Source organism: Oncorhynchus tshawytscha, linkage group LG14 (genome assembly GCF_018296145.1).
Source record: "Oncorhynchus tshawytscha isolate Ot180627B linkage group LG14, Otsh_v2.0, whole genome shotgun sequence".
NCBI classification, from domain to species: Eukaryota; Metazoa; Chordata; class Actinopteri; order Salmoniformes; family Salmonidae; genus Oncorhynchus; species Oncorhynchus tshawytscha.
Window position 1 is genome coordinate 2,405,785 of NC_056442.1, and position 11,884 is coordinate 2,417,668.

At 41.9% G+C, this 11,884-nt stretch overlaps 1 protein-coding gene across 2 annotated transcripts; it reads right to left on the bottom strand.

Moving 5' to 3' along the window:
* Positions 1-6,442: 6,442 nt before the first annotated feature.
* LOC112266359 (protein SPT2 homolog) lies at positions 6,443-11,674 on the bottom strand. 2 transcript variants are annotated; one of them, XM_042296786.1, is made up of 5 exons: positions 10,095-11,674; positions 9,124-9,375; positions 8,824-8,925; positions 6,954-8,579; positions 6,443-6,920 (listed from the first exon to the last, which is right to left on the bottom strand). In XM_042296786.1, exons 1-5 carry the CDS (start codon positions 10,426-10,428, stop codon positions 6,808-6,810), a joined length of 2,427 nt encoding a protein of 808 aa, XP_042152720.1. In that variant the 5' UTR covers positions 10,429-11,674; the 3' UTR covers positions 6,443-6,807. The 2 variants fall into 2 exon arrangements, with proteins under 2 accessions (XP_042152720.1, XP_024299520.2); XM_024443752.2 differs by having other exon boundaries at positions 6,443-8,579.
* Positions 11,675-11,884: the final 210 nt, after the last annotated feature.

An 11,884-nucleotide genomic window follows, 5' to 3' on the forward strand; every position in this document is an offset into this window, starting at 1 on the left:
AAGTGGCAATAATAAGAAAGCTAAATATTCCATAGTACACTAGAACACAGCAAAACATGAACAACAACAGTCTAACCATAGCTGATGGCAATTGAGCAAAATGTTCACTAGATGACAGCAAATGGATCCATCACGACGCCACAGGAAGGGTGAGAAATCCATATCTTCATTTAAACCAGGGTATTTAGTGGCCTGTAGTTTGTAAATCCAAAAACTGTCCCTTTGGTTTAACTGTTTAAGACGGTCCCCTTTTCTAATAGAGGCCGGAATATGATCAATACCATTGCTTGTAGGGAGGCTGGGTTGCCATGGTGTAGGGACTTGTAGTGCCTTGCCATGGGGTAGTCTTCATTGCCTACCCGTATGGCGTACTTGTGTTCCGCTAAGCGGTCTTGAAGGCGTCTCTTTGTCCGTCCAATGTAGAACACCTTGCACTGTGGACATTCCAATCTATAGATGACATGAGTGGTTTTACAGTTAATGAAATGCTTGATGTAATACTCCATTTAGGAAGCTGTGTCAACAAAACACTTCCTTCTGTGCAATATTACTGCAATATTACTGCAATGGTTGCCATGGTTACATTTAAAGGAGCCCTTGGGTTTGTGGTCAAGCCAAGTTTTTTGAGAGTCACCCAGAAGATAACTGTGGACTAATTTGTCATTTAGGGTAGGACATCTCTTAAAGCTTAAGACTGGTGGCTCAGGAAAGACTTGGCGTAGTAGCGTCTCACTTTGGATGATTCCCCAATTATTTTGACTGATTATTTTAATGCTCTCTGCTTCAGTGCTGTATTTGTAACAACATACACTCTCTCCGATGTATCACAAGGCTCTCCCCTTCTCAACAAGTTCTCTCTGTCAAGTAATCCAGCCCTGATACCGGCATCTTTCAGGACCTGAACGCTGTAGCCCCGATTCAAGAAGTGATTCTCCAATTCAGCAGATTTGACACTGTAGTCTGTTTCCTGATCGCAAATTCTGCGGACTCTTTGGAATTGGCCATATGGAATGTTTTCTTTTAGCCTTTTGGGGTGAAAGCTGTCTGCCCTCAGAATGGTATTCCCATCTGTAGGCTTCCTAAAGATTGATGTGTGCAAACAACCTTTACTAATGAAAAAATGAATGTTATCCTTGCTGTACTCCATAGTTAGTTTGATGTCAGGGTTAATGTTGTTAAGGTATTGATGGAAGGAAATAAGTTCATCTTCTGAGCCGGACCAAAACAGACAAACATCATCAATATAACGTCCCCACCATATAATCCGGTCAAAGAAATGGTTATTCGAAGGATCCAAAATGAAGTCATTTACCCAAGTACAAACCAGCATAGGAAGGGCTGAGACAAAGATGTTATGATTAAGATTCCATTCAGTCAGTGAGACAATGAATTCTGTAGGAGGCATCTCAGTTTCAGGTCGGGTTCTCAAGGAATGGTGCATAGCTGCCAAACCTTGTTCATGCTCAATGGTGGTGTATAGAGACTCCACATCCATGGTGACTAAAAAGGAAGCTGTACCTATATTGTTCAATCCCTTCATGTTGTTCAACACATCTGTGGTATCTTGAAGATGGGCTGGGAGTGACGTCAGAACAGGCTTAATAAAGTAATCAATGTACTTAGAGATGTGTTCTGTCAGACTTTCATTACCACTAATAACTGGTCTGCCTGGGGGATTTTCAAGATGTTTGTAGACACTCCACACTACTTGAGTGTGTCTTTACTCCACACTACTGTAGCACCGCCTTTGTCTGCTTTTTTAACCACAATCTGTTCATTTTTGGACAATGATTCAACTGCATCCCGCTCTGTCTTAGAAAGAGTTGCTCAGTATACCCTTAATCTGGTACTAGATCAAAGCTAGTGATACGTAACCAACTTTCCAATTAATGGCAATACATTTCTTATCCGCTATAAATGCAGTTTCTTCAGATAAGTCTCCAATATCAACATCTAAAGCAAACAAAAGCAGGGCGAAGGGAGAATCCGTAGGCCTGCTGAGATGAAAGAACACACTCTTTGTCAGAATTCAGCCAGCCTTCACAAGACCATAACAAAAGCAAATATGTCCCGTTTTGTGTTTTACACCTCCAATTGAGGAATGACATTTCCGAGTGTATGATTATACTGTAGTTTACTACAGTGTCTGTAAATAAATATTGATATTGGAAAGAAGTGGACTGTCCAACATAAGTCAAAGTGGAATCAAAACATTTAATCATCATTGAAAAGGAAAAGGCACAACACACACATAGGTTAGGCTACTATGGTGAGCGAGCGTTACGCCTTTTTAATAAGTCTTGATTACCCAGTTATTTGTCTCTGCCTGCAAATCGTCCTCCTAAAAGGCAGGCTATGTCCTATAGGACTATGCATAACGTAGCAAGTGTCGTCATCATTCTTCCTGCCTCCAGTTCAGTAGCCATACCTGCACAATCAAGTGTGCGTGTGGTCTCAATTAAATAGAGTAGGCTGTACCCTATGCATGGGAGAGAAGCACAGGGCAGTAACACTACATGACCAAAAGTATGTGGATACCTGCTCGTCGAACATCTCATTCCAAAATCACGGGCATCAATAAGGAGTTGGTCCCCCCTTTGCTGCTATAACAGCCTCCACTCTTCTGGGAAGGCTTTCCTCTAGAATCTAGATGTAGGAACATTGCTGCTATAACAGCCTCCACTCTTCTGGGAAGGCTTTCATCTAGATGTTGGAACATTGCTGCTATAACAGCCTCCACTCTTCTGGGAAGGCTTTCCTCTAGATGTTGGAACATTGCTGCTATAACAGCCTCCACTCTTCTGGGAAGGCTTTCCTCTAGATGTTGGAACATTGCTGCTATAACAGCCTCCACTCTTCTGGGAAGGCTTTCCTCTAGACGTTGGAACATTGCTGCTATAACAGCCTCCACTCTTCTGGGAAGACTTTCCTCTAGATGTTGGAACATTGCTGCTATAACAGCCTCCACTCTTCTGGGAAGACTTTCCTCTAGATGTTGGAACATTGCTGCTATAACAGCCTCCACTCTTCTGGGAAGACTGCATCTCAGTGCCAGAGGCGTCACTGCTGACCTTGGTTTGATCCCGGGCTGTATCACAACCGGCGGTGATCGGGAGTCCCATAGGACGGCGCACAATTGGCCCAGCGTCATCCGAGTTAGGGGAGGATTTGGCCAGAGTAGGCCATCAATGTAAAATAAGAATTTGTTCTTAACTTCTTGGTGACAGAAAGCAGTATGGATTAAATGCATGCTCAAATTCAACTGCCTGATACTCATCCCCAGAAGATAAGATATGCATAGTATTAGTAGATTTGGATAGAAAACACTCTGAAGTTTTTTAAACTGTTTGAATCATGTCTGTGAGTATAACAGAACTTATGTAGCAGGCGAAACCCAGAGGAAAAACCATTCAGATTTTGTTTGAGGTCACTCTCTTTTCAATGGGTTTTTATTGGGAATCCAGATTTCTAAGGTACCTTCTTGCAGTTCCTACCGCTTCCACTGGATGTCACCAGTCTTTAGAAATTGGTTGAGGTTATTCCTTTGTGTAATGAAAAAGTAGCCCTGTTCAAAACGAGGGTCACTTCAAGTGTACTGTTTGTTAGAGGCGTGTGACCAGAAAGGTAGCGTCAGTTTGTTTTCTTCCTGTATTGAACACAGATCATCCAGTCTTCAATTTTATCGATTATTTACTTAAAAAAATAACTACAATTGTATTACAAAAGTAGTTTGTAATACAAGTTTACAGGTAACTTTTGAGATATTTTGTAGTCACGTTGCGCAAGTTAGAACCGGTGTTTTTCTGGATCAAACGAGCCAAATAAATGGACATTTTGGATATATATCGACGGAATTAATCATACAAAAGGACCATTTGTGATGTTTATGGGACATATTGGAGTGCCAACAAAGAAGCTTGTCAAAGGTAAAGAATTATTTATATTTTTATTTCTGCGTTTTGTGTCGGCCTGCAGGGTTGAAATGTTACGGAGGTGCTACCCTCAGATAATAGCCGAAAAATTCATGATCCAGCTCGGCTTTTATTATGAAGTAATAAAAAGTATATTTGATCTCGCATGCTCCGGTATTTGTGAAATATGATTGACCAAATATTTCCAAGACAAAGGGCAAGAAGGTATGGTAGCCCCCCCTAAGGCCGTCCATATCACTGGCCCTGCCATGATCAAGCAGAACCTTCTGTAGGTTTACGCCTTGGTAGGCCAGGACTTAATATTCCATCACTTCCTGAAGTTGGTTGTGTGTAGCTACAAATAATAAGAAGGGTGCAGTCCTTATTTGTCATCGAAACCCACATAGACTTAGTTTAAAACCATTCAGACTTTCCATGTTGAAAATAACTATAAAGAGCATGTTTAAACGATTGTCAATAATGTCGCTATAAAAGCATTTAGTTTCAGATTGCCATGTGTTTTTTCACTGATGTGAATCCCACTTGGGCGGCTGCGCTTGTTCTTGAAGTTGCAATGTACATTGTGTTCATAAGGCACATTCTTACATATCCTACCTATTGTTCATCATAATCAAACATTATGATGTGATAATGTTGTAGGCTACACAATAAGCACACAAGTAGCCTTACAAATATTAGGTAGACCTAAAGCTAAGTTCGAACCTGCGGGTCGGTTCAATTTACCTCCGGAAACCAACTTTTGCGCCACATAAAGCCAGAAGCACAATCCGATGAGCGTTAGTTTGGGCATATTTGCTAATTAGTTTGTTTAGATAATAAAAGTTCAAATGAGATATGCTAAACCATTATGTGGTTTATAGCCTAGCCTACGTCTGATATTGTATTTCATGAGGCTGTGAAAGTAAAATGTAGTTTAGTTCCTCACTATTCATGACCTCTTGGTGGAAAATAAAAATAAAGTTTAATTTAACTTGTAAATTATGTTTAATAGCTGCAATGGAATCATATGGTATACAAACACATTGCATTATGTTTATATGTTAACTTTACTAAGCATTTTTTCTAACCCCTTCTGGAATATTCATTCCTGTAGTCCTACTCATACCTGGTAACAAAACTTGGGACCACTTAAATATTTAAAGGTAAATTAATAACTATAGTTTATTTAATTTTCCTCCTGTCCACTGAGTGTAAGAGAGATTTCAAATCAACAGCATATAGATGGAGGTGTTTGTTTGGGAGAACTTAAGTTCTTTCACCTCCTCTCTCTGACACTCCATCTTTATCCCTTCTCTGAGGGGTTGGTGGAGACATTTGTGTTTGAACCTTTGACCTTTATTGCTCCCGAGTGGCGCAGCGGTCTAAGGCACTGCATCTCAGTGCAAGAGGTGTCACTACAGTCCCTGGTTCGAATCCAGGCTGTATCAAATATGGCCATGATTGGGTGGTGCACAATTGGCCCAGCATTGTCCAGGTTTGGCTAGGAGTAGGCTGTCATTGTAAATAAGAATTTGTTTGTAATTGACTTGCCTAGTTAAATAAAGATTACATTTAAAAAATGTGTTACATCCCCATCTTTAGCTGGTACCTAAAAATAGGTCCCGATCCATCATTGGATCACAAGTCCCGACCTGCCATTTAGGAGACAATGACTTAACAATGAATTTCACTCTCTGCTGAAAGGTCTGTATTTCCCCACCAATCATACACTCTGCCTCATACACCCCACTGAGCTGCTTGGTCAGCTGTCTGATGGTGATTTCTCCTGTTGTGGTGTTCAAGGTTGTCCTCCCTTTAGAATCAGAAAATGCCTGTAACCTGTCGGGATGCTCCATTCCACCTCCCTTGTTTACACCATGTTTCCAGAGGATCTCCTGTAGAACTCCACCAGGGATCCCAGGATTGATGATGACATTCCTGTTTGTGATGACATAGCGTGTTGGTGCAGCTGCTATGGGAAAAGAGCAGAGTTACACCCTTGCAAATATTATTATAATTCCGGTAGGTTGCATCATCACTCTTAACATGACATAGTCTTTAGTGGAGTGTTAACATCTTGTCCTACCCAGTAATAACAGCCCAGTATACATTCACATGTTATAATGCACACCCTTAACTCGGCTCAATAGTCTGCTCCCTAACATGAATGAAAAAAGGTTCAACTGTCGCTAGCTGGATGGCTGTGTCAAAACACCTGTTGTCAGTTTACACTCAACTGAAATCTCTTTGTTTCACTTGAGTGAGTCTAGACTATAATTATGAATACCTGCGGGAAATATAGTAACTTACCATTCATTTTCTGTCACAAATGCAACAGAAGATGGTGACTAATACTATTACTGTTGGAATTGATCGTCCTTGGTCAGCCAAGTGAGATCCATGAAGTCAAAGTGATAGGGTTATTTCTTCTTTTTTAGAGGGGCCTACGCCTCAGACATGATTGAAAGTCGGGACAAAAGCAACTTTTTCTCACAACCCTTTTTTTAATATTAACATTTGAAATATGTCTTGTTTTTATATTGCAAAGTATCAGCTCTCACACCATGTAAAGGATCAAGTAAGCTCTTAATGAAATGTTTTTCTTCATCAAATGCACCTAAAAATACCAAATGTATGGTGGTATAAAAAACGTACTGTATACTGTACCAACACAATACATTATGTTGATGTGCTATAATACAGTGGTGAAAAAGTACCCAAAAGTCATACTTGACTAAAAGTAAAGATACTTTAATAGAAAATGACAAAAATAAAAGTCTAAAAGGTATTTGGTTTTAAATACCCTTGAAATTAATTGTATAAATATAAGAGAAACAAAACATCCCCGTACAGAGCCTAACATTTTTGTTTAACAAACTTTTTCAACAAGTGCTTTTCAACTGGTTTCTCCTGGTACAGAGGCTGTAGCTTTACTGGTCTCTGTTGGTACATTTTCCTCTGTCGTAGACAGAGTATCTGAGCTACTCTCTATTGCTGTACTAGTTGTATCTGAACTGGTGTCTCCTGGTCTGGAGGGTGCACCTGAACTGGTGTCTCCTGGTCTGGAGGGTGCACCTGAACTGGTGTCTCCTGGTCTGGAGGGTGCACCTGAACTGGTGTCTCCTGGTCCGGAGGGTGCACCTGAACTGGTGTCTCCTGGTCCGGAGGGTGCACCTGAACTGGTGTCTCCTGGTCTGGAGGGTGCACCTGAACTGGTGTCTCCTGGTCCGGAGGGTGCACCTGAACTGGTGTCTCCTGTTCTGGAGGGTGCACCTGAACTGGTGTCTCCTGGTCTGGAGGGTGCACCTGAACTGGTGTCTCCTGGTCCGGAGGGTGCACCTGAACTGGTGTCTCCTGGTCCGGAGGGTGCACCTGAACTGGTGTCTCCTGGTCCGGAGGGTGCACCTGAACTGGTGTCTCCTGGTCCGGAGGGTGCACCTGAACTGGTGTCTCCTGGTCCGAAGGGTGCACCTGAACTGGTGTCTCCTGGTCCGGAGGGTGCACCTGAACTGGTGTCTCCTGGTCCGGAGGGTGCACCTGAACTGGCCTTTACTGGATTGGATAGAGTACCACTGCCCACCTTTGGACTAAATGCTGTGACTATAGGAAGAGCTGACAATCCTGGACTGCTTCTATCAGGAGTGTCTGTACTGTCTGACACTGAGTTATTGGGTCTCCTCAGACCTGATAGGTCAGGTGTTCCTCTCTCTCTGTCTACCTGACCACTGCTCCTCTGGGTTTCCATTGTCTTCACTACGCTTCCTTGTTCTACACCCATCTGGTTAACATGTCTTATAGATGATGGTTTTGGGGCGAGAGGTGGGGGGGGGAGCTTTTTGGGGGAGTGTTTGTTTGGGAGAAGTTGGGCTTTTTCTTTCCTCTCCTTCCCTCTTTCTTCTCCCTCTCCTTTCACCTGCTCTTCTTCATTATTTTCAGTCTCTCTCTCCTGTCCATTTCTTTCTCCTCCATCATCTCTCCTATCTGTATCTTCTTGCCCCTCTCCCTCCTCTGTCACTGAATCATCTCCTCCTACCTTCTCTTTCTCAACATCTTCTCCGTCCTCTCTTGTCCCCTCCTCCTTTCCTCCACTCTCCTCCTCTGTGTCTAAGATTAGGACTTTCTGGGGCATAAGCTGTCCATTTCCCGCTCCCTCTCTCTCTGTGCCATAACCAGCCATGCTTTGGTCAGTTCCTCTCCCATGATGCTCTCTGCTGTGCTGTGTCTCCAGAGTCTGTAGGTACGGTGAATTATAGTTAAGGCTGCTCCGAGGTGGTTTTGGAGGAGCAGTTTGGACAGAATCTTGGGTAACAGTCCCCAAGGTAACGTTCATGTTCTGTTTGGATTCTGTGTTCTGCTCTTTTTCTTCCCTCTGTCTCTTTCCGAACTCCCAACCCCAAACCTGATTCTGGTTGTTCAGTTTGAACGGGATATTACTCACAATAACATCTGTATCAGTGGATCCTGCCTTGTCTAGTAATGGTTTCTTCTCTCCCTCACCATCTCCAGTTTTCACAGCCTCACTGGTCTGGTTGATCTGATTGACCCTGTCCTTTAGTTCTTCATCTAGTAATAGCTTATTCTCCTCTTCCACAATCTCTGCCTGGCTGATTGCCACCGCCTTCTCTCGATCCTCTCCAAGATGGCTGGCATTCCCTGTGCTCCGCAAATCTAGAGGAACAAAAACAAAGGAGAGAAAAGAAGGGAAGTCAGTGGGTATGCAGGTATGGAGCGACTAGAGGGCTTAGAAACAAAGGGAAATGCAACTTCAGACAAAGTGACAGATTTTCTTCAGTTGATTTTGAGTCTAAACCGAACACAATGAATCAACACCATGTCACTACAACTTCAAGGAGATTCAATAAAGAACCCTGTTATAAGGTATTACTGTCCTTAATTAAAGACATGGGCTTACCTTTGGAACGCTTCTTGACGAGCCAGACCACAACAGCAACCACAACAGCAACCAACAAGACACCTGCACAAATACCAGTGTAGATGTAGATCTCAGGATTACCTGACACACACACATACAGACAGATACACACAGGTCAGGTCACATGGTCAGTGGAAACTGAACAAAGGAATTCCTATTTCTTTATCAACAGCGTTAAAATACTTTAACATGATTTAACCTTGACTGAGTATACCAACATAATGGTATTCTCTTTACAAAACCCAAGCCCTCTATATCTCGCCTATCTCTCTTGTTTACCTGTAGCCAGACAGTCATTGCTGCTGTAGGTCGATGTCTTCTCACTGACTGGGTTCCTGGCCTCACAGGTGTAGCTGACTGACTCTGGGGATTTGATGTTGTAGTGCTGTCCATTCTTCTCCTGGCTCCACATCTCCCCCTGGTGGTCAGGCCAAGACCAGCGATACTCCACCAGTGGACCCTCAGCACTGCAGTGAATTGTTGCCACGGTACCGTTCAATTCACAGGTGACTTCAGGTTGTGATACTGTGTCTGTGGATGGAAATGGAGGAGTATGTCATGCAAAAGTGGAGGGAAAGTAAGGAATATTTCACACACATACACAGTTATTCTTTACAATGTGTTTGTGTTCTCTCTGTTAATTTAGTAATGACTGTGGGCTGGCTGGTGATACTAAATGTCAATCATAGAAGTTTGAACGTTGACATTATGTCATTAATGGAGGAGTACACCAGCCAGAGGACACTTGGTGACACACACTGCACACACACTGCACACACAATGTACACACACACTGTGCACACACTCTGTATATACACACACTGCACACATACTGCACACACTCTGTATATACACACACTGTACACACACTGTGCACACACACACTGCACACACTCTGTATATACACACACTGCACACACACTGTACACAGCTCTCTCTCTTCACAGTGTGCTTGTGTTCCCAGGTGTTTTGCTGTTAGCTTAGTAACAACTGTTGGACTGAAAGTCTTGCACAATCATGGAAATGTTGACATTATTTCCTCTCTCTCTCTCCACTAACCTGTATGGCTGGTTAGTTTAGTTTATGTTTGAGAAATTCAATAGAAACACTACCAGAAACAAAACGTATTTCAAAAGTGAGCAGCTCTTCAACAGTACTTACCATATTACAACAAGCCAGTGGTTGCCAACCAAGTGACTTTATGACCCAAACATGGGACCTGATTCATCCTTTAGGAAACCCTGACTCACCAATGACTTCCACTCTCTGCTGAAAGGTCTGTATTTTGTGACCAATCATACACTCTGCCTCATACACCCCACTGAGCTGCTTGGTCAGCTGTCTGATAGTGATTTCTCCAGTCGTGGTGTTCAAGGATGTCCTCCCTTTAAAATCACGAAATTCCTGTATCCCGCCAGTGCTCCATTCCACCGCCTTGTTTACACCATGTTTCCACAGGATCTCCTGTAAAACTCCACCACGGATCCCAGGGTTGAGAATGACATTGCCGTTTGTGATGACATAACGGGTGGTGGACGGTCCAGCTGCTATGGGATGAGAACAGAGTTGCACCACAGTTAACATGACATAGTCACATCACCCTCATGGAATCATAATGGGCTGAGTTATTGTAAGGAACAATGTTATTACCCTGTAATACAACAGTCTTCCCCAGTTTATTTTCTAGACAGTGTACAAAGGCCCCCAGCGCAACACTTGGCGCACAATGCAGTAACTGAAACCCCAAATCTGTTAGGGCGGGGTAACAGAAAGTGTGGGGGAACTCTAGCTAGGCTAGTACTTAGCCTACATTCAGTTGAAGTATTCTGAATAACTTTTTATCTCAACAAAAAAAAATACATTAGTAGGTAAATGTAATAGAAAATGGCTAACAAAACCACATATATTCCCGAGGACAATCGTTCAAGGACCTTTATATGACTAATATTCTTTTTTTTTAAATTCTTTACATCGTCATCATTTATGAGAATGTCCAAATAGTTTTGTGGCATTTAATGCCACACAATGAATGTAGCCTAATGTCTTTTTTGACATTCATTTCATAAGAACGTTTTTTTTTTAAGGTTGTGTTTAGGACGAGGAAAAAGCCTGTGTTGATACTGAAGAGGAAGAGTTTGTTTGATGGTTATTTTTTAAAGATTTTTTAAAAGATTTGACAAATACAATTTGATCTCTGCACTGCTGAAAGAGTAGGTACATACAGGGCTGAGACCCAGGAAAGAGTCTGACTACTAAACTGAAACCTGTACATTTTTCTCACAGTACATGTAGTAACAACACAATGGCCTGTACATTACCACTGGCATTACTTGTCCTTCATGGATTTCTCTCTCTTTCAGCAGGTAAGACTCTCTCCCTCTATCCCCCCCATGCCTGTGAATTGGTTTTTGATGATGTTTTGTTTAGTCTGCATTTTTTACATTAAGAAACATTAGTAGTTTTTGGACAGTTATTTGAGGATGTCTATTGATTTTAAATTCCATGCTTTCATTAAAATAATCAAATAGGGTCAATCTGGTAAATAAAAAGGTCTTACCTATTGATGGTCACATTCATGGATTGCTATTGAACCTTTACATTTGATCATTGAGTTGAGCAATGTTAGGGAGAAAATGAACAAAGGCGTTGTTAACAATTTCTTCAAAAATGTCTCTTCTGAGGTGCCTCTGTTGCATGTTCTCTTGTAAACCTAACAATTTTTTAAAACTTTCTTTGCACGATTTGACATTGCAATTTTATCTAACTATTCAAATCAAATCCAATTTTATTTGTCACATACACATGGTTAGCAGATGTTAATGTGAGTGTAGTGAAATGCTTGTACTTCTCGTTCCAACCATGCATTACTATCTAACAAGTAATCTATCCTAACAATTTCACAACAACTACCTCATACACACAAGTGTAAAGGAATGAAAAGAATATGTACATAAAAATATATGGATGAGCGATGGCCGAACGGCATAGACAAGATGCAGTAGATGGTATAAAGTACAGTATATACATATGAGATGATTAA